Source organism: Aythya marila (assembly GCF_965140915.1).
Source record: "Aythya marila genome assembly, chromosome: 7".
In the NCBI taxonomy this organism is placed as follows: Eukaryota; Metazoa; Chordata; class Aves; order Anseriformes; family Anatidae; genus Aythya; species Aythya marila.
In genome coordinates, this window is record NC_139048.1 from 4,969,827 (window position 1) to 4,996,049 (window position 26,223).

General features: G+C 38.4%; 1 protein-coding gene across 3 annotated transcripts in view; it reads left to right on the plus strand.

Moving 5' to 3' along the window:
* The window catches only part of ATE1 (arginyltransferase 1), an 84,749-nt gene that overhangs the window by 30,093 nt on the left and 28,433 nt on the right, over positions 1-26,223 (plus strand). For all 3 annotated transcript variants that reach the window (XM_082764560.1, XM_082764558.1, XM_082764559.1), the window contains exons 9-10: positions 2,754-2,935; positions 7,645-7,744. In XM_082764560.1, coding sequence (XP_082620686.1) covers positions 2,754-2,935; positions 7,645-7,744 — 282 coding nt within the window. The remainder of the gene's footprint in view (positions 1-2,753; positions 2,936-7,644; positions 7,745-26,223) is intronic.

The window sequence follows — 26,223 nt, forward strand, 5'->3', positions numbered from 1 at the left end:
CTGCAGTATAGGCTAAACTTTGAAGAAACTATTTAATTTCTGTCTTTAGATTTAGTTCTTGCATAATTTTGTTTCCCTATCATCAAATTATTAACAATTCATTGTCTTGAAGCTCAAGTTTAAACTATTAACTTGAAACAAGTTGGCCCCTCTGGATTTTTTTTTCCTCCTCTGCAGATTTGGAGACGTTGCATAATTGTTCAGCTGCACCATGCAGCTTAAAAGCAGGCAACAGAGCCATCTACACCCCTGTCTTCTGATGATGGCTCACTCAAATCCTTTGTATTTTTAAACTCCTACTGTACACTGAAAAAAATAAGTAATTCCTAGGCCTTATTAGAAGAAAATGCGAGGCAGAAATAACTATGAAAGCTCTGTGTTTTTAGTAATTCCTAATCACAGCATGGTTAGTTGTGCTTTGACTCTCACAGCCCGAGTTTTAGGTCTGCTTTTAGTGTTTACTCCTTTAACACAACTTATTTAATGAATATAAACAAAGCAAACAATTAATTTTAAAGATTTGCTGTTCTTTCTTACATGTGTTCCCTAGAATAGTGGGGGTTTTGTTTGCTTAAGAAGACCTGAAGGCATCTATCATAGAATCGTGGTATCATTTGAACTTCAGTGTGAAAGGGGATAAGGGAATATTGGTTTTGATCTCACTCTCTCCCCATGTAACGTCCCTGATGTTACATTTGTTGATTCATCAATCACAGAAGTGGTGATGCTTTTGGTGGCAAGAACAGCTCATGTTTTTGTAGCACAAGGGCTACTACGGTGTGTTATTTCGTGTCCATAAGGTAAGCCCCACTGCTGGGCCTCACCTGCATGATGTCCCTTGCATTTTACATCGCCTTTGACAGCCAGGGCCCCAGGGGCCGTGCCAGTGCTGTGAAATGGGGCAGCCTGCTGCAGGACAGGGCTTGGTGCTCTAAACCTGTGACATATCAAAGTGCCTGGATGGTTCCTGAGAAACCCAGGTAATGGAGCCAAGGGTTCACTGAGAAATCGGAGAAAACATAATGTGTACAAACGTTACAAAGGATTATATTGTATGGAAACTTCTCAAGGAGGATGAAAATGTTGTGCTTCTTAGAAATGGTATTTACTTAACGTAACGGAGATCCCTGAACACTTTGCCTGAAATGAGTACTGTGCTTGTTATCCCTGCTAAAGAACACAGCCTCTTTTATGTTCAGAAATGGCTTTGTAATTGAATTAGAGGAATAACGGGGTGGTTCGTGCCTCACTAACAGATCTTAACTGATGCTTCAGCTGCCAGGCATTGGGCCGAGCCCCTGCCCTGCTGCTCTGAGGCAGGGCCCTGTACGCACAGCGGCCCTTTAACTGTAGGAGACTTTGCTCTGAGTGGAAATCTTTTCCGTGTTGTTTTAGACAATCTTTTTAACTTGTATTAAATCCTATAGGGTGATTTTTTTTGACAGTCTGTTTTATCTGATACTTAAGCAAGTCTGTATTAGATTACAAATCACATTTCCCCTTGGTTTGCTGCTTTTCTTCTGCCCCGTGCTGCACCCTGCTAGTTGAGAAGAGAACTCAACCTGTTCTCTTAGGGCTGCCTGCAGAGAAAACCTTTTCCAAGCTCTCAAACTTTGACCATGTCCCAGCTTAAAAATGCTAATACTGACTCTCTGAGTTCATTTGGCTCTACTGAAAAGTTGAGGATATTGTATGAAACCATCACTCCCAAGTAAGTAGGTTTTCTCTAAATGAGCAGAACCCAGCTCAGTATGTCAGTGTCCTACCTAATAGCCTTGTATGCTGCAGATTTAGCTCTCAGGTATTGGATCATTTCACTTTTACAGTATCTGTAGCTAGCTGCATATCTATTTTTATATCTACTTTGATGCTATATAACTATACACAAATGCAAACATTTCATTATACAGCCTTTATTTGGGACTAAATGGTTGGGTAAGTCAGCTGAAATGATTTTGGTTCATGTGATTGATTTCTCTTGACACATGTGGTACCAATTAGAATAACTTCTACTGCCCATCATGTCTTCAGTCCACGCTACTGTATCAAAATACTTGATTAAACCCACCTTTTGTTGTTGTAATGCAAAACAGTTGGTAATAGCAGGTAATGTTGTCAGATTTATTGAGTGAGAAGCAGCTTTCTGAAGATCTGGCAATACAGTGAAAAACATGACTAGGAGGATAATTAAGTTGAGCGCTGTGGAATTCAGGATTAAAGTAAACCTGACGTTGGAGAAAAAGCCCTGCCAGAGTTGGTTGTGTAATACAGTTTAAATTAGGAGATTGTTTTCTTTGTAAGCTGAAGCATCAGTTTCTGGTTTAGGAGCTTCTCCCCATAGGGAAGTGTGCTCCCCTGAGACCTCAGGCCCCAGCACCCCGCAGCAGCCAGCCCCTCCGTGCTCTTCCAGAAGCTGCCCTGGCGTGGGCTGGCAAAGCAGGAGCTCCCCAAGTTACGTGGCGCAAGGAGTTTCAGCTTCTCTGATGAAAAAATACTTGGTCATACAGAGTAAACCTTACACGGTTTGTAAGGTGGTACGTAGAGTTTGCTGAGGATGAGTAAAGTGAAAATCACAAATGCTACAGAGAACTACCATTGCTCTCCATGCTTCTCAAATTCCCTCTTACCTTTTGGTAAACACGTACCGCAGGAATAACTTCTCACAGTATTTATTTTTCTTTTAAAAACCTTTCTAAAATACTTGTTGTACTGGAAGTCTACCAGGCTGATAATTATATCCCGTTTCTGTCCAGGCAGAGAATCCCCCAAATGGACCAGAGTGCGGCTATGGTTCCTTTCACCAGCAGTACTGGCTAGATGGGAAGATAATTGCTGTGGGTGTAATTGATATCCTGCCCTACTGCGTGTCCTCGGTCTATCTGTACTACGATCCAGACTATTCCTTCTTATCTTTGGGAGTCTACTCTGCATTACGGTAAGAGGACATTTTTGTTATCCGCTTAGACATAATAGTAAGAATTGGTACTTGTTTCCAAGTTTGAGCTTTTATTTCCAGTCTAAACATACACTGGTAACACTATCTCTAGCCAAACTTAATTATTATTTTTCTAATTCTCTGTAGTTGGTTGTGCTCCAAAATAGATTTTAACTTTCATCCTTAAATAGGGATGCGTCTTTCTAGTTAGCTAAATATTTCTAAAGGTTAAAAAACAACTCAGAAATGAAATACCTAGGTTTTTATTCCCCAGAAAATAACTTATTATTGCTTGGTTTCAGCAGAAGAAGACTCTTTTGTTTGAATAGAAATAATTTTTCCTTGAACTTCTTTCTTAGCTTGGTCACCAAATGAAATTAATCACTTTTATACTTGTGTGCATGGTGAGATCGTAAATAACAGACACCCTAAAAACTTCTGAATTAGTAGTCTCCTGCTGTACTAGCACTAAGTGTATTTTCAGGTGTGTTAATCTCATTATCTTTGTCTTTAGAAAGCCTGACAGAATAATCCTATGAATTTTAAAACCTTAAATTAACTATCATCCTAGTCCTGGTATCCATAGAATAGTAAGAATAATGAATAATGCTTTGCGTTGTAAATAAGATTTGTAATGCTAAATTGCAAGTTGCTGTTTTTCTCTCACATGCAATTTTAAGATTCTATTACTATTACAATTTTCGTGCATCGCAAGCTTTCCCTTAGCTTTTTTTCTTCTTTGCATGAAATAACGTAGTCACCGGCATGTAGCATTCCCAGTGAGATCCTCATGAAGCAACTGGGTTAGGACCTCATGCCAGACCTGTCTATTTGCAAGTTGCTATAGGCCTGAGAAGTTCTAGCAAAAGCTTTCATGTTTTCAGATTTGCACTACACTGCTTCAGGTACTGTTACATGTGATAAATCGAGATCCAGCTATGAATTCCAGTGCTCATCTTTCTCCAAGGCATCCAGTTTGAGTGTATCTTTAGGTGGGAGCTTCTTGGCTACTGCTTAGGTTTACCCACTAGAAAGAGTAAATGACACAACTTCTGAAACAAATCGGAAATATATATATATATATATATATATATATATATGTATGTATGTATGTATGTATTTTAGGAAGTTTTTTCCTAAGAAGTGCGCATCATGTACTTCTGCAATACCTAATGAAGCATGCAACTCAATGTCTCAGAGGTTTAATCAAAATCTAAACAGAGTAAGAGTGAGTAGGATCTCTTGATTTCCAAAGGGTTTTGGTTTTTTAATCATTTTGCTTTTTGGGTATATTCCTCTTTCTGTAGAGGTGAATTTTACTATTCCTAGATATCTATGCTTGAATTGTTCAAATGCATACATCGAGGGCTTTCTCCCACAAAGTTCACTGTTAAGTTGCTTACATCAGACTAAGGGTTTATTGCTGCTGAAAAGGAGTGCTGCAATCACTCCTCTCCATCTCTGCTATGTGCCAGGCTTCTAGCAGTCATCTGCTGAGCCACTTTTTAATTTACTGAGCTTTACTCTGCTTTAGCAACCTGGTTAGCGAGCTGAGCTGGCTCAGTGAAGATCCTGTTAACACCAGAGCTGGTGCAAGGGCTGTGGTGGAATGGCTAGGCAGGGAGAGCAGGACCTCCTCCTGCTCTCTGGCAAGCTTTTAGCTAGTTGAATCCTGCAGTGCAATTTCTCCTAGTAAGTTGCTTTTGGTAAGAGCTGACAACACTGCCTCCTGGCTGGCTTTCCCCACCTTGATCCAGGGTTGTTCCTTATGAAGGAGAAACTGGAGGATCACAGGTGAGTTTAGGTTAGAAAGGACCTCGGGACATCATCTGGTCCAGTTCCAGCTCAGCTCAGAGGTAACTCCAAAGCTGTTGTGAGCATTAACGTGTCTGTCAGTGCTGCATCTCCACTGGTCTAAGGCTAAAAGAGTTTTAACCCTCATTTTTTCTGAGGCATACAGTGGCACTGGTGATTTCATAAAATTAATCAGAATTAACATGTAGAAATAACGTTGGAACACCTCTGGTTTAGAAGTGGCCTTTTTTTCTATCAGTGGTCTAGGTTTTATTACATACACTAGATACTTAAAATCAGACTAATTTTTTTTTTTCTTCATGCAAGTTGCCATAAACAGCTCCTAAGAGTTATTTTTTAGTATCTGTCTGTATCATGTTACTTTATGTAATAACCGACTGACATAATCCATGCTTATGGATTCTTGAAATGATCTTAAATTTTCTACATAATAAATTTAAAGCTTTGTCAGTGCAACATGCTTGCATGGCTCAACTAGTGAAAAAGCAGCTTATAAATTCTGCTGCATTTAAGGCAATAAAAATGAGTTCCCAACAGTCTTAGAGGAGGCCAACCTTGTTCTTTTTTTCAAAAAGGGGAAAAAAACTCAAGAGTTAGGGAGGATTTAGGAAGTTGCAAAGGAATCTGATACCTTAAAAGCTGTTGCCAATTTTACTCTGAGGGGGTTAAACTGCCTTGCAGCGCTGTCACTTCCACTTCGGGCTATTCTGAGAATTTTTGCTGCTGAGTCCTGGAAAGTACGGGGTTTGAAGATCATCTGAAATATGTGGGCATCGAAGTAAAAAGTGATGAGGGCAGAAGAAGCTACCCAAGAAATACCAGCCTTAATAAAAGGGGAGAGGGCTGACCAGGCCATACAGAGTGATTCCTACTGTTATTTGCACAAAAATATTAAACCTTTATCCACTACCTAAGATCGTTAATAGTAGACAATCATATTTGTCCTTATCTCTCATTTAGAAGAGGAAAAATGCTAGAGCTTAGATTGAAGCATTAGATTTTGGAGTTGGGTCACGCAGCACTGAATACTGAATCTGAGTTTTGCGTTAATGAAATTAATATGTTTTGCTCACTGGCTGCCCACTCTTGCCAAGTGTTAACGGCCGTTATAATTCCTTAAATATGCATCCTGACTGAACGCTTTACAGAAAAGGAATTGCACGTCTGTAATCCCTTTTCCATGAGAATGATTTAGGCAGAAAAAAATGTGGGTAGATGGGAGTCGTGCAGCGCAGTGGCACCTCGCTGCTGCTGCCTGGCTGATATGGAAGGATACGGGGGGAGAGCCTTGAGTCTCAGCTGCAGCACCCGCTTCTCGTTCCTGTGCAGCTCAGCACCTCTCACCCGATTTTGGGAACCCACATGGTTGGTCAGTGGGTTAGGGAGCCTCCAATCTTGCAAGGAAGGAATCTGGAAGGAAGATGCAGCTGTAATGCACGAAACCCTGGTGCTCTAGCAGGGGAGGTGGGATGGAGGAAAGAGAAGGATGCTTCGTTGTTCCCCAGTGATGTTTGTCCTCCTACAGCACGTTGCTGGGACCGTCCCTCACGTGGAGACACCTGCAGCAGCTCTAAGCAAGCCGGTGTTGGCGTTATGAAGTAATTCCTTGTGGTCCTTTAGAGGCTTGCAGGAAGCTTTGCTGCCTATCGTTGCACTGCTGCTGCAGCCCAATTTTAACCTCATTACCTTATGATCTAATTACCTTACTCTGTTCACTTTGAGTCTTTTTGTTTTATTAAATCAGACAGTGTAGACCAATTGCAAACAGTGTTGAAGACATTTTGAAAGACAAAAAGACAAAGAATGATCTTTTTTTATCCCCTGTAGTGTTTCAGTTTGTTAAATTGCACAGAGGAATGTGTTTAATTAGGGCCAAGATAAGCAGCACGGACTGGTAGGGGTGTTTGATATTGTGCTGTGTCTTAAAAATGACTGAGGTGAGGTGCACGTTGGTGTACTTCGGTAGTACATAAACCTCACTTTTGGAATCTGCTGTATTTACCTGGATTTTCAGGTAGGAAGTAACTTCGGGACATTTTCCTCTTGGAATTGATGCATGTAGTACAGAATTACAATGTGTCGCAATGGTCTCAGCAGACTACATCCAACACATAAAAAACCCACAGGATTTGTACATGCTTCTTATCTGCACATGCTCATGTCCTTTTATCCCTTTAGCGTTGAAGGTAAGAACCAACGTCCCTGTTTGAAACAAATGTGGTCTGCAAAGTTACAAATGCTGTGAAAATGAGTGTTGTATTAGGAACACTGGCAGAGTTGTTGTAGAAACACTGCTTTCCTCTTGACAGGAAAATGAAAAGCAAATGTATTTTGGAATACATTGACACTTCTCTTTCGAAATAAATGAGAAAATCATACGAACAAACACGAGCAAAAGTAGCTTTTGCTGCACAAAGACGGATGTTTTTACATGTAAATTGCTAGAGTGCAACGAGCAGAACAAACAAGAGGCTTATCCTTGGAGCTAGTTTTTTAAAAATACTCTGATGTTTTCCTGAGCTTCATCAGCCAGTCTGTGTACAATTGCTGGGTCACGTTTCTGTAGAACTCCAATATGCGTGAATATTAACAGGAAACCTGTTAAATAGAGGCTTTTAGTCACTTTCTCTTCAAATTTCAGGTCAGTCACTTGGCAGGGCAAAATCGAAGTGTTTTGAAGCCTGACACGGTGTTTTGTATTTTTTTTTTTTTTAATTAATTTTTTTTTTTAAGCATGAGTGTTGAGTTTATTATCTTCATTGTTTATTTGATAGAAGTCTAGTCCTTTAACTAGCCAAAAGCCAGGTAGTTGTAAAGCATTTCCTTTATGAAGAAGTAAAATGAATGTAGGAATTATATTCATAAATAATTAGTCTTTTTTTTTCCTTTCATAGGGAAATTGCGTTTACTAGGAAACTTCATGAAAAAGCTCCTGATCTCTGTTTTTATTATATGGGTTTCTACATTCATTCATGCCCCAAAATGAGATACAAGGTAAAGTGTGTTTTTACTTATTTCCTTAATGTACAATTATTCAAAGCGTTTGACAGTCTTCGTAGTAATATAATATTTTTGTAATTGTCATTTTGGATTTTAATGGGGACTTTATACGGTTAAATTTGAATGTTAGTTACTATTTAACTTGGCTTAGGGTTTTCTTTTTTAATTTAGCTGCATGTGGTACTTATTACAAGTTGGCTTAAAAGCTGTTCACATGGAGAGGTTTTCAAGGCTGTCAGATAATAATTTGTCATTTGGTTACCTGGGTATCTCATGTTTACAATGTATCTGGCAATAGACTAAAATTCTCCCTTTTTTGGGTTTGACTGAATATTTGTTGTTAGTGCTTAGTGACTGCTGGCAGTGATAGCATGACTTCTTGCTCGTGGCTATACTTGGGTAGATATTAGGGGACTTGCTCTCCAGATCAAACCACTGAGAAGCTAGTTTAGTAGCAATTTTGGATCAGGTAGCAGATTTTTGAGGAAAGGGTAAGGATGTTTGGCATAATCAGTGTTGCCAAATCACCCCTAATCCATTAGCCTCAACCTTATTAGACCTAAATACCCAAGGGTGCTTAAAACAACGGTAACATGAATTTTGAGGGAAACAAACTGGTGAACTGGAGACTGCTGCATTTGTCATCTAAATCATCTTAAATGATATCACGTCACCAGCTTGAGCCACAGGTTCTGGTTTCTTGTTCTGTGCATTGGTCAATATTAAAAAGTTTGGGATGATTCTTTATTTTATGCTATTTTTTCATTTGTTTCCCACGTGTATTTGTTGTACACGTGGCCAGATACAATGCAACTGCAAAGCAGGTTGATGCTAATTTTGCAGTCCCAGTTTACCATCACTGAAATAGTACACATGAAACAAATTTTAACCCTAAGCTTTGAAATGCTTCTGGATAATGCTGCTGCTTTTGTGAAGCGATTGGTAGTGGTAGAGTGGAGTGGGTAAGTACCAACTTTGTGGATTAAGCAGTTTAAGCCATGCCCTCTCAACCTACTGGCATTACATGTTGGGGACTTTGCTTGGTTGTGGTTTGACAGAGATCTTAGAGGCTCCGTTCCCTTCCTGACATTAGTCTGGAAGAGGGAAAGGCTATAAACATTGTTGAACATATGCCATGTAAGCAAATTAAATGAAGGAAAGAAAAGGAAGGAGCTGAAGAGCTAACAGTTTTCTTACTCTCTGCTTGCAATTTTCTTTGCAATTTATCTGGTCTAGGATGCTTGGAAGTGGAGGCTAGGGACAGCACCGCTGCTCTCTATAAGCTGTGTCTTAGAACACATGCGTGCTATACTCATTTATAGTGAAGTCACAGGATTTGGGAAATGTTTTGAAATTTTCCTTCAAGTCACTGGCTGTGATCAGTAGAAATGGATAAGCTGAAAATTGAATTTGATTATTTTGAAGAAAACACTGAATGCTTCTAGCAAAAACAGCTGAGCTTGACTACTGCTTTGCACCGTACTGTCAGGTGGAGTTCACGTTTCTCAGTCTGAATGCTTTCTGAAGCTGACTTTTCTTCCTGCTGAGGAGGACTAGCAGATAAATTGGGACGTATGAGGAACAGTAACTTTATGATGCTGATTTAAGGAGTTTGATGGAGTTCCACTTCGCGTGAAGTCAGTCCCAGTCTTCTGCACACGACCTGGCTGAAATAATTGAGGGTCTGTGCAATGAACTGCTCCGCTCATTTATGTTAATGATGAGACTTAGGCGTTAATATTGTCGGCATGCGGACATAGCCAAATGGTTTAGTTTTAAATACACGTCTCCTAGATTGGAGGTATAGATATCCATCAGCAAATGTTAAAACCTTGTGTAGACATCTCTTCTGGGTTCTTTTTTTGTTTGTGTAAAGTAATTTTTAAAAATCAGTTTTTAAACATTTATAATAGGTGATTGTATTCAGCAGCGACTGAGCCATGTAACAGCTCCTGGCTTCTGCATCGGATCATCTTGGTCATGTTGTGTGCTCTAAGGAGGTCCAAGCCATCCATATAATATTTTGCTGAAGTATTCTGCTTTCAGTTTTCATGCAATTCTTCCTAAAATGCAATGTGTATTTTTATCCAAGAAAGTTTCTTCGAGGAGCCATCTGCAAGTACGTCCACAGCTTTACACCAGTTGCCTTGCACAGGGCGCAGCTGCCAAGAGGTTTATCCAGTGCTGAGCAAGTCAGGCTGAATTCACAGGCAGCGTGTTTTTGGTGGTCAGTGTCACGTTTTCATCTCCACAATTCTCTTTGTTCAGATGGTACAATTTATAGTGTAAACAATATGTTTTGCCCATTGAAGATGAGAAGCATGAGTATCCTGGAAGAGGACCCTCGAGGCAGTGTTCCTGTGGGTCAGGAATAGAGTTAAAGAATCTGGTGTTATCAGGGAGCAAGCTGATGGGTAAAGAGCTTCATCCATCCCATGGAACAGATCTGTAATTACACAAGTTCTTAAAAGGGAACTTCTATTTCTTGACTCTTCCTCCCTTCCCTTTCCTTTTGTTCCCAAACCGCTCACATTCGATTGCAATGTGATTTTTAAAACAGTGGAGTACCAGGGAAGTCACCAAAGATGGGGAAGAGAATATGTAGCAATCTTAAACTATTTTTTAGTTCTCAGCTCTTAGACTTGTTCCCATGTATGGGTTAATATTTATGACCTGGTAAAATAAAACCTACATTAAATTTAGACAAAAGGATTTCTGTAGTTCTATTAACTATATTAATATGGAAAAATGTTATGAAAAACATGAAGCAATGGCTTTATTCCATTTTTTCAGGGTAGAATAGGGTAATACAAGATTAAAATGGTTCTCTGTAGAAATTCACGACCTTGTGGTAAAACTTTTCAGGCTCTGTTAGATGTGGTAACTTATGTTGGAAAAATAGTCTGGAAAATTTTCCAGCACTCATAAGATGCAAAGTCTTTCCTAATGCATTTTGGAGCCAGTGATAAAAGTCTGAGCACAAGAAGGTATTTTATTTTAGAATGATGTTGGTCTCAGGCTCGCTTCTCTATGCGTTTAAGTACTGTATCTGTAATTGCAAATGCATTTTCAGTTGAAGGCATTTGTTTACAAACATATTTACAGAATTTCAGAAATAAACCAGCTTTAGTGAACACCAATATTAGAAGGATACTTCAGAGATCTTGGATTTCTTTTTCTTGTGCTGAGCTCCTGTCCATTTCATCCTGCAAATTTTTTTTCTGTGGCTCCATGCTATTAAATTTGCATTTTCCAGTCGCTACTGAGCACTTTGAGATCCTAATCTACTCTTTTTTGTTATTTCCATTAAGTTTCTTTGATACTGATTTTGAGTCTGGTAGTGGTTGACGCTAAGTAGATTTTGGTTTTGTGCTCCCGGTCTAAATAGTTGGTGTGCTTGCTGCCTTTGCCATGTAGCTCCCTGCTGACCTTAAATCACGTTCCCCTCAACGTTCTTGTGTTGGGAAGGGGGTGCTGGTGGAGTTTGCTACGTGCCTTCCCTTATTTCTGTGGTGGGTTTTGTCGTCGTTAGGTCTTTTTGGTTTGGTGGCTTTTTTTGTTTTCTTTCTTGAGGCTTTTTCACTGTCAATAATTGGATGCGAATATTGCAATTGGAGCACATCTTGTCGCTGGGCTTGGCCACTCATCTGCTTTCCCTGCCACCACTCCACAACGTCAGTAAATAACATCAGCCTGCTTTGAAGTGCGCGGCAGATTTGGTTCCTCTTGCTGCGCTATCTCCGTGTGCCATTTGAAGACCATTCCATGATTTGAAGAGGTGTTTTGACTGAAATCTTTATCCAGACTTGTATGCAGGCCAAAGTAAATGGAATTATTTCAAACAGTCTACTTCAGTATCAAGGCATGGCCAGACTTCAGATAGATGGAATACTAGAAAGGGTTCTGAAATGTCAAAAAGAAACAAAAGGCTGATTCATCTGTGATTAATCTTCCTTAAACTAAATACCTCAGGCTGACTGCGGTCGTAAGCGGTGCCCCTGGAATTTTATAGAACTCCGCAGCCAATTTCTTTGGCTGATTTTAGGAATTTCAGCATTGCTCCTCCTGCAGCAGTGAAACACGGTAGTAGCCTGCAACTCCGCATCCGCAGGACCTGGGATGATCTGCCTCATGCTCAGTTCTCCGGACGTCTTCACCATTCCTGGCCGTGGAGTTCAGTTCACCTTTTCAAAAAGCTTGGATTTGCTGTGTAAGCTGAAATATACGGTGTGTCTTAAAACCAGCCTCTGTGATTTTTGGTTACAAGCACATGCTGTTACAGTTCTGCCACTGGAATAGCTTTGCAAAATATCACAAAAGATTAAAAAAAAAAAAAAAAAAAGCTGGCGTTGTTATACCTTCATGCTTGATCTTTTTATTCAACATATATTTAAGCTGCCAGCCTGCTTTTTTCCAGGGTATTACTATTTACCTTGACAGTGGGAAAAATGATAAACTGAGTGTAATTAGGAGCATTGGGCTTGCTTTGCTCAAGTCTGTTAGCACTGGTACTTGTGGCTTTTCCAGGATTAATGTTGTTGGTTTATAGGAATAATATGCATTGAAATCAATCCAAAATGTAGATTTCTTGCATAAACAGATCATAAATTGTCAAGTAAATGTTCTGAAAAGTTGATATTTGCTACGTGCTGCTTGGTTCTATTTATTAATAAAGAATGGTTAAATCCAAGTTGAAAAACCACTGCATGCTCTTAGGAAGCCATACTTTTTGGCTTTCTTTTGGCTTTGGCAACAGTGGTTTTGATTTTATTTTTATTTTTTTGTCAAGATTGTTTAAAAACAAACAAGGAAACAATAAGCAAAGACTAAAACATACCCTAATAATAATTCGAAAACGATGAATTGCAGAAGTAGGTGGAAATTATCCCATTTTTCTTCCAGTGGTTTCTAGATCTCTGTCTTATTAACATTATTTTTAGCCTCGTTCCTCTCCATTTCTTCACGGGACTTCCTCAGTGGTCAGGATACTACTTCGTGTTAGTCTCAGCAGCTGGAATCAAGCGCTCGTTTCTTTGGAGCAGCAACCGTACTCTGTGTGTTCCTCCTAATGGTTTGCGTTAGTGGCTGAGGGGGGAAAAAAGCCCACTCTGAATTATAACTTGGGTTTTGGCATTGAAACCCAAAGGGATTTTTGAGAAGTCTTTTGAAATGGCTGGCCAAGACTTCCAAAAGTATTTTGGATGATTGACTCAGCTGTACGGGAGGCATTCCTAAGGGACTTTATCTTTCACTGTGCATGTGTTGAATGATTCAGTGTACATGTGCTGAATGCTTTTGAAAATCAAGTTGCTTTAGCTTTCAAGTTGCAACTAGTGCAAAAGATCCTCTCTGCTATGTATATGTTTGTCCAGTGTTTTTGGATTAGAAGGGTGGCTATCTGTTTTTTGATCTGATACATCATATTTTGCTGTATTTGGGACTGTAGCGTTGTTTATACCTTGCTATTCCCCCCTTTTGATTTATTTTCTTTTTCTCTGTTGTTTCCTTCCATAAAAGCTACCTCTTTGTAATTTCATCATCTGGAAGACTCTTACAAGCTACTTAGACCACTTGCTGAGTAAATGCTACTAAGTGTGTTGGAATAAACAACTATGAGGAAGTAGGACAGGGTAGAAAATATGGGAGGAAATGTTCTAGTTCTTGATATAGTGCTGGTGATAAATGCTTTTAAATATTTACTATTTCCTTCAGATAGCATATTACAGTGTTTGAGGCCACTTTGTACGTTGCCTTCCTGGCCCCCTCTCCCCTTTCCTTTTAGATATTTTTCACCAGCTTGTGAGAACTGTTATTATGATGAGCACTGAAAGGCAGGAATATGCAGCTCCTCTGATTTGGATAGCAACAGGCATTATTGAGTGGATTTCCACTGCAAATAAAATTGCTTAAAAGTAGAGTATCAATTTCCATGTTTTTTTTTTTTTTTATAGCAGTTCAAGATAATGATTACAATTACTTTTTTTTTTTTTTTTTCTTTAGATGTGTTTTATACCGGGCATAACTGGTAATTTATTCAGGCTTTTCTTCGGTGCATGAAGTTTTGCTGGGTTTCACGCAACATTTGCAGGGCTAAAACCAGTTGGAATCCCATGTTACTGCTAGAAACAAATGCAGATCCCAGTCATATCTTTCTCCTTAACTTTAATTTTCCAGTTTAATTTTTATAACCAAGACTTACTTTTTTTTTGTCAGTTAGAACTCCTTTGGGGAAAAAAAGCAAAGACACCCTTCTGGCTTTTTCCTAGTTTTGGAAATGTGGATTTCTTTTCAGTTGCTTACTTCAAGCTTAAGATGATTGAAGTGTGGCAGAACTGAGGTAGAAGCCATACGTGTATTTATGACTATATTATTTGTAGACTTCTTTCAGGACAGAATGAAATGCCTGCTATGTAGGTCTCGGCAGAGCTCTGAAGTGAACAAGGCTTTTTCTCATTATTATGCTGTCCCTTGAGGAAAAAACACCATGTGCCTAAAAGCAGAAATTTTGGGGTGTATGCTATACAAGCTTTGAAGGAATTGGATCTGAAAGTCATTTTGCAGACTAAAGTTGTATTTGCAAGATATGGCCTTGCTGAGATTTCACTTGTACACCTGTAACTTTTTATTTGATGTGGCTCCAATTACACAACAAATTTCCTCCAATTTAGTAAACTTTTTTTAATGTTTAAATTGTAACTTTCCTATACTGGAGGTATAAATATTATTAACTTGGAGTACACTCTCCTAGATCTATCCATTCATTATCTACAGTATGAAGTGTCTTTGAAAACCAACCTCTCCTCGGTCAAAACCAATCAAACAAAAACCAATCAAACCACAAGAGAATGAATTCCTACATAGGTTACTTCAGATAAATGTTCCAAGTCATTTAAGTAATTCCAAATATGAGGTGATTAAAATACTTTGATTTTGTGATTTTGATGATAACTTTGAGTCTGTTAATGATTTTAATATTAGCAAAGAGCCCTTGGTCCACATAGAACAGGTGTGTGTCTGTGTATGAGGATATACATATATGTGGAAAAAAAGGATTCACCATTCAAATTTTCCAAAGAATAAAAATACAGTAGAGATGGCATTAACTACCTACTTATGCACGGCAACAGGAATATGTTCTACAGGCTTCATTTGCTGCAGGAATTTTGTGAACTTGGGATGACTTTCCTGTAGAGTTTCTTTGATAAATATAATTTTGTTAATTTGTGTGAGGCCTAAGTAAACAAAAATCTAACCTCAGTTTAATAAAAGCACACAAGTAAGAGGTACAGTTTGTTGAACTGTAGGCCAACTCTCTACCAGAGGATGTTTTCAGAGTTATTAGAGGTAACTTGACTGCATCTGTCAAAAAGAGCTGCTGAAAAGATTCATTTCAGGTCATGTTAATAAACCTGACGCAAACCATCCTCTGAATGATAATAGCTGGTAGAAATTTATCATGTCTAATTCATGGCTCGGCATAGTCATAAATTCACTGGTTGTTACTGCCTTGTACTGAACCTTATTTGAAGGCTTGTTTGGGGACTCATAGCAACTATTAGCAATTAAAGTGAGAACCATAAACTGTGAAATATATAGACAAAAGACGTGTGGGTTTTGTTTGGTTTGGGGGAGAGGGGTGGAATGATCTACTTCTCAATTCACTTTATTAATTTTTCTCCCTCATCCAAGGAATGAGGTCATGGCTCATGTTTCAGAATTTGCCATTTGCAGTTCTATAAATTCACTGGTCATTGCTAGTAAATGTAAGTTGCATTATAAGTAAATGCATTTTTTAAAGTTTCTAACAACAAATGAATTAATATAGTGATGCTTTGTCAGCTTTATTTCATTTTTACTGATTTAATTATTTTTGGATGGCCTACAATTGCTAGTTAACCTTACTCTGAATTTTGTCTGTGTCTTTGGCTATTTCCAAAAACGAGTGAATTTGAATATGCAGAGACAGGCATCTCACAACATCGTGATGCAAAAAGTGAAATATTTCTGTGGTCATTGCTTTTCCACACAAACATAGTCTTTGTGTGAGGTTGATCATAGGCATGCTAGTTTTCAAGTGTTGGGCAAAATATCAAAGTTCATGTGTCCTGGAGAAAAACCAGCCTTTTAAATCTGTCACTAAAGTCATTGAAACACAGGTCAGTTTTGTCTGTGCACTAGGTCTATTGAAACTGGTTACACCTCAAATATTGGAGCTGTCATTTGATTGCTCTTACGGTATCCTTTCTTATTTTTACTATTTCACTGATTATATTAGCTTTAATTAGGCAATATTGTCAAGTGGAATTTATTTGGTCTGAAAGCCAGGAACTCCTGCTTTTTCTGGCCCTGCCATATTTCACGTTGTGGTCCTTACAGTAGGAGCTGGCGGGCAAGTCAGTTAATCTATAGAGACATTTTTTCTCCAATTTTCCAGGAAAGATTTAATGGTAGATACTTTAATGAGGTCTGGTTTTACTAAGACCTCATTAATTTTACAGAGGTATCACAGTACATTTCTCTGAAGTGTTACATTTAATCTAGATGACAATTCATTATTCTGAATGATTATTTTCTTTGTCTGAGTTTGTTTAGCTGCTCACTGTACTGAGTTTCCAAGTACAAGTATATTAATGAGGTTCTGTTATTTATCCCTGATCCTGATATTAAACACAATGCTTCTGTCAGGCCAGTTTGTAAAGAGTTTTCTGTGTTTTATGACAAAGATTGCTGGGTGCTCGTACATCACTGTAGCCTGGTAAGAACAAGAGTCCCAAATTCCTGTAGAAGGGAATCCTTTGGAACCATGAAGATGCAGAAAAATAGACTTGTCAAGGCCTATGAGGGATTTTGTAGTCCATCCCCTTAATCCAAGATGGGTTCAATTGTATTTATGTTGACTTCCAACCTGTTGGACATACATCTGCCAAAGGTCTCCTTTGACAAACTTACAGATGTCTCCATGTGTTGGCAGTTATATCCTTGTGCTTTATTGGTCTTCCCATTGAACTGCTTTCTTAATGTCTGTCCTAAACCTTTCTTACTAAACAATATTATTTGTTTTCTTTTTTTCCCCAACACTATACTTTCTAAACCTGATGGCTTCCATCAAGTCTCTTTTTGCGCTTATTTTTGCTGGAACAAGCAAACCAACCAAAGAAACCAAAAAAAAAAAAAAAAAAAATCAGTTCCTTTTAATGTTTTCTCCAAGTCACATTTTTTAAACCTTTTGCCATTCTTTATGCTGTATTTTCTTCAGCTGATCCATTTCTGTTATAAAGAATGATGTCTAAAATTAGGCCTTCCAATGCTGAGGACAGCTTCTATAGGTTATTTATATAACAAGAATTGTTAACTTCATTGTATGGAAGAAGATATTAGACTCTGGAGGCAAGGAGAAAAGGTGCAGAGGAGAAAAAATGGGAATTGTATGAGTACAAAGTTTTCAGGATGGTCTAAACTGGGATTTGGCAGAGTTATTTTTAGCGCTAATGTTTGTAGCTGAATAAGAGAGCACTGCATGTATATGCTCCTTTGGCCCTCTTCTGCTCACCCTGCTTTAGCTAGGTATCTATTTAAAGTTCCTTTTTTCTTCTTTTCGGGAGAGAATATTGCATTAAATGAGGTGACAAAAGATAGAGGGTTTTATGGCGGTTGCCTACAGTGCCTATTGAAATTTTCAAGACAGGTTTTATCATGCTTATTGGAGCAAATGCTGGAAGTGGCTGTTCAAGGAAAGGAACAAATTAAGAACAGTCAAAGCCCAGAGTAAATACACTTTACTACTGGGTTGCAGATGATAGTAATTAATAGTGTTTTCACAACACCAGTAGGAGAGGAGATTACTTCATGTTATCTTGTGGTAGCCACTAACGTTATTCAGAGGTATAGATGTTTTTAAGCTATGTACTCCCTTTAATTGATATTAGAGGCACCACATTTGCTCCACATTCCAGTCTTAAGTTTATGGAGCCTGGCAGGCTTTTGGATGATGCTGTGTTTTCACTAAAACCATCATGAGGACACTGGAGCTTCAAGAGATTGTGCAGAGCTGGGCCTCAAGCAGAAGGGTCAATGGAGAAGCTAAATATTTTTGTTACAGCTTCTTTAAAGGTTTTGCTTAATCTAATAAAATGGGTTCCCTAAGGCTTTCAAGGGTTACCCTACTGAGGAGGCCCAGAAGGATATGTGAGCTTGATGAACTGTTGTCTTTTGAGTGTAAGATGACCACAACAAACCAAAAAACCCTTGCTGTTTCCAGACACTGCCATGAGGTTTCAGTTTGTCATGTGAGAGAATTAACCACCACCGAAAACTTTTAGTTGTTTTCAGCTGAGTAACTGAACTGATTGAACTTGTTTCAGTACTGAAAGCTCTTAAGAGTGGTTATTTGCTGTGTTATGTGTTAATATAAATCTGAGATTTCATCTTTCTAACAAAATATCACACTGTTTGCTTCCCTCGCCTTTCTTACTCTGAATAAAAATGTTAATTTGAAAATGTTTTCATGAATAAAACAGATAGAATGACACAAAAAGAGGGGGATGAAAATGGTTTCATTATTAACTAGTTGAAGAAGAATGGGTTCATGGAACAAAAGTACAAGGGAACCAAATTCTTCATTTCATCCCAATACAAATGCACTATTGTTTTATGGATAGATAGAAGACAAGATGAGTTTTTTCCACTGATCTATCGGTTTTACTTATTTAAGATACTAAGGCTGGTGTCCCACAGGGCTACTCTAGTGCTAATATGTTCAGTAAAGTTTATCCATGATTTATGATTTTTTTTTTCTCGTGCATTCTTTCCATTTTACTCTTTACTGGTTGGCATTGTGTGGCTTGTTACTAATTGTTCTTAATATTTTCCATTCGGGGTGGAACAGAGAGATTGGCAGACATTTCTGTGTTACAGTCGGTTGTGGGAAGGCTTGCTACTCTTTCCATCTTCCATTTATATCTTACAGTGACAGTGAAGGATACTGAATACAATCACAAAATTACAGATTCACTAAAGTTGGAAAAGACCTCCAAGATGATCTGGTCCAACCATCCACCTACCACCAATATTGCCCAATAAACCACATCCCTGAGTACCACATCCACCCTTTCCTTAAACACCCCCAGGGAGGGTGACTCCACCACTTCCCCAGGCAATCTGTTCCAATACCCGACCACTCTTTCTGAGAATAAATTTTTCTGAAATAAGAATTTATTCTTAAAATGCTGCAGCACTGACTGTCTTGCCAGGGAGCCAATTCCAAATTTTGGCCCCTGTCTCTTGAGTTTGGGCAATCGGAGGATGCTGTGCAGTGAGATCAAGTGGGGATGTCCACGGGGAGAAGCTTTGTGGCTGCTGCACCACAACTTCTGCTGACTTAGATGTGGCACGGAGAAAAGATCCCAAAGCTCAGCATCTGTGCAGCTTAAATTATTGCAAGGGGGATTTTTATATGTGTTTTTCATACATTATTGTGTGGTTTTGATAGAGCTTCTTTTGTAAGTCCTGACCGAAGCTTTATTTTAGAAGATAAAATTCTGAGAAAGAAAACAATTTATGTTTCACTGTTTGCTGCTGATGAAGCTTTAACGGATTTATCAGCACAAATGCTTTTAAGTGGGTGAAATTATATCAGTAAGTGTTGATAAAGAAATTCTGTATCTTAAATGTTGTCTTCATCACGTTGATGACTGAATGGGTGGTCACAAAATGCCCATATCAACAGCCCCACCTCCTGATGAAACTATAAATGATGTGGGAAGTTGATAGTGTGATGATCCAAGAGAAAAGGCGGTAATATTCCTCGGTCTCATACCAGTTAATTTTGGAAAGTTGCAAACTGCCACAGAAGTATATAAAGCCTTTAGTAGGCGATGAGCTGAGTTCTGTGTAAGGTGGGCCTTCTTTAATCCTCGGTCTCTGTGGTGATTGCACGTCCTTAGCACAACTACAAACACAAATGAGCATGAGCCTTCTCCTCAGAGTCTCTTAAAACTCCAGATATTGTTCTCTTCCTGAGATTTATGAACTCTTTTGAGGTTCAGGGCCAAATTCTTGGTGCCTGGCTCCTGGACAGTGCAACACCAACAGAAAGCTTCCCTCTGGGGGCAGCTGGAGGACATCCAGGCCCGTCCTCATCAGCGTGTTGGCCTCATTAGGCCTGCTGTGAGCTAAAACAGCTTTAGGAGCCACCAGGGCTAAATAGGGGGCAGATAAGTGTTTTAGAATCATTTTGGATACTTTCCTTGAGATATGTAAATCTGGATTAAGCTACCGTATCAAGACTTATTGGCAGATGATAATAAACATTCAGGTATTTATTACACTTTGCTCTGGTTTGGAATCTAGTTTAGAAGTGTGTTAACAATGCATGGAAGTGCATAAATCTGCATCTGTGTTTCAAGATGCTCGTGAACTTGAATACATTGTGAAGCATTATTGAATTTTAAAATAGAACAAGGTGATTGCCTGGGCAATTTGACTCGTTTTATTATTTTAAATCTGAAAAGTAGGAATTATAAACTGAATGTCAACAAAGTGCTTATTTTTTGAAATACAATTCTACTTCTAATATACCCTTAATTTAATATTTAAACGTACATTTAATACACCCTTGAATTACCAGATTTTGGTGTGATCGGGACGTAGGTAGCATATGGTGTAGTTACTGATTCCAACCTTCAAACTTATTTTTTTATGCTAACGTGGTTATAAAGAAAACAGTTTCCAAACATCTGGCATTAAAAGAAAACTGAAGTGTTGATATTTCAGCTCAAATACTTTGGGGATGCATTAATGTTAAGCAGTATGTTTTCCTAAACATGCAAGTGGACATTTGTGTACCTTTTAATCTGAGTTATTACCCTTAAAGCATAATAGTGAATCTGTTCTGACCAAGTATGAGAATAGCATTGAACGTGAGCGGTTTTACTGAGCCACTGGCACAGACATGTGCATTTACATAGTTAATAGATGCAAAATCTGCATCTAGAATGACTGCAATAAAATTGCTAGTGTAATTTTGTTTTGTTTGATTTTGTATATTTAATAAACACGGACTTACTTGAGAAGAATTCCAATAATAGAAATTTAATATTTTGTGTAAATACAATAAAAGAGATATAATTTAACGTGAGGAATTTAAAAGCAAGTCATCGTGAAAAAGAGTATGTTGAAAGGATTCTCTTATTTGTAATAGGGTATGTGTTCAGGCAGTTATTATTCCCTGCAAAGCAGCTTGACAAAAATCCAATACATCTATCTATCTGGACATATCTTCTGTGTTATTCCTGCATTTGTTTAGTGTTCTTGTATTTGGATTCCTCTCTCGCTTTCTTATGTTTAGCGCAGTTCCCAAGAGGCGCAAATGTGCTGAAGCCCAGAAACTGTGAATCTTGGTTTAGCGTTTCTTCTGGCAGCTAGCAGAACTAAAGCCTCTTTTTCACTTTCGAGTCTTAAGGTTGAGCAGATGAGCAGCAGATTTTATGGACAGTCATGTCAGTTCGCATTCGGCTTTCTGCAGGGCTGGAGTTTTTTGGCTGTGATAGCAGGTGTGTTCATGCACTGTCAGGGAGGTGTGGTGCCTGGCTGCTTTATATCTTTTCACCTGGGGGACCGCTTTGCCACGGTGACAGCATGCATGGTCTTTTTGCAGTGCAGATTTTTGTCTTATTGAGATTACTCCACTGTTACCAGGAGTGGCAGCAGTTCAGATGCCTGGCTTGCAAGCTCCTCCTGCTGAGGTGGGCACGAGGTGAAGGACGATGGTATTGCACGGACCGGCTCCTTGGGGAGCACATAGAGGGACGCTGTGTACAAGTTCTCCTCTCCCAGCAAACAAAGAAGGCTTGTTTAACGACCACTTAGCTAACAAAGCTGACCTAAAATTAGAATGCTTATGTCAGGAATGAAAATTTACAGTGAAAATAAACATTTTTATGGGCAGTAGAAGAAAGTTCCTTTAGAGTGCACTACTTTGATGGACCAGATTTTTTGCACAGATACTTTTTTTCTGTATTTACTTCTAACACATGCTTGAAATACTGTGGCAAAGTGAGCCTTTTCAATTTTTTTTGTCTGCAGATGTAGGAGAGAGGCAGATTTGGACTTTCTGACAGTGGTGTGTTGCTTTCATTCCTGTTAATGAGATGTGGGTACTTAAACACTGAGGTTTATTATTGCCTAATTTTTTCTCCTTCAGAATTTTAGTCTGAATAGTATCTTTTTGTGTGTGTTAAGGGTGCGTTAATTTGAATGTCACAAGTGATCCCACAGATTTTTTTTTTTTTTTTTTTTACTAATAAGCTTTCCTGTGCTATTTTCTCTTCCTTGTCCTACAACTTCCCTCCTTTCACTCTTACTGTTGTACGATTATTTCTAACATCTATTTGTACAACTATTACTTGTTAAACTTGTTTCAGTTATGCAGCTTCTCAGACTTCAATGTACACATCTCTTTTTGTGGACCAAGTTTTGCACTTTGGCACACAGTGCCTGTCCCTCAGTTCTCCTCCTGCTCCCAGTTGCCCAGACTCCTGTAGGTTTTATCTGTAATCAATGTGTGGTGTCCTGCAGTCAGCTTGGCTAAAATGTATTACAGAGTTACCAAAGGTCCAGACTAAAATGCTTCATTTCCATACACAAAATTGAGATAAAAAGCCATTATATTCAAAACCAGAATTCAGCTGCCAGGGCCAGTCACGTGAAGTGCTACCAGAATTTTTCAGTTGGAAGAGTGGGATAAAACTATTGAAATATCTGCTCAGTTGTACGTAATGCCTAACCAGATGTGTCTGTTTCTGAGATTACTCGTTATCTGAATGATCTTGCTGAAAATAACCAACATTTGTGATATATGTATATATTTGAGATTTTTTAGAAGTGTTGAAATGTAGATATTATTTGAATATTTAGGAAAGCAAATTTACTGGATATTGTGGATGTTTCAGTGTTAAACGGTTAAAGGTTAATTATTGGGCTCTTTGTAGGTTATTCTTTCTATTGCCGATTTCTCAAAAACATGCCAAGTGTACAATATATTGATAGAAAGCCTAAAAGGGAAAAAAATCCTTTATAGTTCCGGAATTATCAGTTCAGAGTATTATTCCTTGTCCTTAGATGTATGTAAGCAAGAAGAAATTTAAAAAGCCAGTGTGGCCATTTTTAAAGTGACGTTGTTTTTCAACATGATTTAATTGCATAAGCAGTATAAATGTTTTTAAAGATCCTGCTTCGTGTAACGTTCATAGCATAGCTTAATCTAAAGCAAACATCTCGCATCTGAATTCTTAATTGGGACTGTAGTTCAACTCATGAACATCAGTGTTCCGTAATTTGAAGAACTGTCAATTAGTCCAGTAATTTATTATGTCTTCAAATATTCCACGGGGTGAGTCAATAGCTGGGCACGAGGGTGAAATATGAAATTATGTACTCAGTACAAGGCTACCATCAGCCCCAGACTTTCCTGGGCACGTCTTGTTTTCTTGCCCTGAGAGTCTTGTCTGGAGAGATTTTTGGCAAGTCCTGTGTGTCTCTGACTGGGTTTTTGGAAACCCCATTATAGGCAGAAGCAGGACTTTGGGAAAGTCTCATACAGAGGCACAATTCCCAGTGGTGATGTGAGCTTGGCCAGTGATAAAAGACAAAGATGAGGCTGTGATGGGAGCAGACAGTGCTACACAGGTAGATCCTTTACAGAGCAGCAAGACCTTGGAGAGGCTTGGGGCTTTGGGGTGGTTGAGTGGGGATGAAGGGTTGAGTTTGGGAGCTGGTAGATGAGAGAGTGTGGGAAAGCTCCAGAGACAACTGTTGGAGGAGAGCGTTTGGAGAGGTGTTAGGAAAGATGGGGAAGGCTTGGATGCTGATGAGCATTGGTGCTTGCCAGGGGAAACAGCACAGGGTCTTGGAGGTAACCACAGAACACAACAGCTGTAATGGGGGGTTTGATTTGAAGATAGACAGATGGGCAAAGAATTGTCAAAAGGCTTAGATTCACAGAAATTCACAGAGAGGAAAAAAAAAAAACAGGCTCCTCTGCACCCCAGCAGCAAATAAGTTTATCCAGGAGCAGATGCGCTGAACTTGGGTTAAGCTGAAAGAGCAATGTGCATGTTGTGCATGCATAAACTGGGGAAACTGGAGACTTTATAGGTACCTCAAAATTAAATACTGTATCTTGCTCTATAATATACACACTTTTCTCTTGTTTAGCCCTTTAGAATCGTTAAGCGTCTTTATTGCTTTAAAAAGTGAAAAAATAATTGCGTTGAAGTGAATTACGTGAGTAAGGATTGTGGGTTTGGTCCCTGCTTCTGTAAACATCACAAAAGATTCAAAAGGTAATTTGTGTAGTTTTACTTTTTGGTAGATCATAATCACAGCCAGTAGTTAAATATAGATAGATAGATAGATGCAGACACACATGCTGCCCTCACATCCATTTGTGTTGTACTGGTGAATATATATTTTTCAGGAAAATATTTTAAAACATGTTCAGTTTAAATTCTATCCATTTAATAATTTAACTCTAGGTTTGGATATTTGTGTTTTTCTATTAAATGAGCATGATCTGTAGTATTTTTACTTTGATAACTAGAGAAGAGAAGACTCTTTGACAGGGCATTAATTTAGCTTTCTTCTGGAGTGTGTCTGGAAGCTGCATAGATAAATGCTTTACTCCTAGATATGACTTCAGCTAGTGAGGTATTAATGAATATTTAAAGCTATTTCATATCAACGTGACAATTTCGTGTATGCATGCTGTTTATGTCTGTGTAAAGCATGCATATGATACATTAGGTTGTGAAAGCATGTATATGATACATTAGGTTGTGTGTTTTTCCTTTGATTATTTCACTTTTTTATCTCTCACAGCTGCCAAAATAAACTCCTCTAGTGATAGACTTAAGTCAACATAGTTGGTGTGTCTCTAATGAAGCATTCCTCCTGAGGCCCCTACTCGGGTTTTATCTTTTTGTCATAGCTTTTCTTAATCTCTCGTTCCAACTTTAATGCTAGGCTCTCCTTAAGAATTCCTGCAGCAGATTTAAAGTAAACAAGTTCCATTCCAGTAATCATGATTTTTATTCCCCAAGACCTTTGGTTTTTGAAGTAAAAAGACAAAAAGCACTTAATTTTTTTTTCCCCTCTACTATACTTGATATTTTTTAATGTGTTGAAAAAGTTGGGTAAAATTCAGAAAAGTTAATATTCATTAAATGTACAAGCTTAACCCTTCTTTTGTATTGCTTTTCCCTCTTTGTCTTTAACCATGCTACTTTCTCTAGGATTCTGCAGTAATTTCTCTATAAGCAAGGCAGGTACTAACATCCAGCTTCACAACTGTGTCCATGTAATACTGTCTTGAACTTGTTCTCAAGTGGATTTTTAATAGCAATTTCCAGTAAATAATGCTAACTGGTTTATACTTTTAAATTTGGAATTTATTAGTAAACAAGAGAGAGAAAATGGCAATATTTGAAGATATGCCATGTTTTAATACTCTTGGTGTCAGGCTGCAGAGTTCCAGGCAGGAGTGTACAGTGTGGTTTTCCTTTAAGTACCACCCCTTTCAACATCGCCTATTTTTGTATGCCAAACACAGAGTTTGCGTAGCAATATTGAAAGCTATACCTAGATTCAATAGCTTATTTTAATAAAATGCTGTTCTGTACAGCATGGATTAGCAGATAGAGCGTTTGTATGCATGCACCTGGAAAGCAAGAAAAAGAAGAAAAACTCAAAATTTGACGTCAATTTTTTGTAACTTCATTTGCTTAGCTATCTACTTGGGATATTTCCCTTTAGTCCTCAGTTTCAAGTTTTCTTCATACTTGTCTGTCACTTAGATATTATTATTTCAGGTTTGGATAAACATTCGTACAATGTAGGTCAGTTCAGAATTAACAAACTTGCTGTTTCTGTCATCAAAAAGGTCTGGAGCCCAGGTTCAATAGCATATGTAGAATGAATAGTGCTATTTATTGGTCTTAAAGGGACCATTTTACACTCTCGTGTACAATTGTCTCTGAACAGTGTGAAACACCATAAAAATATGCATTGTTTGAGCAGCATTATACCATAGCTCACATATTTTGTGCTATGATTTATAGTTATCACTTGACATCTCCGAAGTGAAAGGGCAAAGTTGAATTGTGTATATAATCCTCCCAGCTCAAACCTACTAGAAAAATCATAAAAGAGACTTTCCCAATGCTTCTATCGTAGCAGCTAGAAACTCACACAAATTCAGTCTGGTAGCATTCGTTGCTTAGATTAAGCTGAAACCTAAGAACTATAAATGTTAAACTTGTTTGTTTTTGTGTATGCATGCATCCATCTGTCTGTCTTAGCAAGAAAAATAGAACAGGTATGTGGTAGGACTAGGCACAGAAATTTAATGGTTTGTGTCCAAGTTCAGGAATATTCTTGGGCACTAGGTAGCCATTGGCCTGAGTAAATCTCAAAATTCA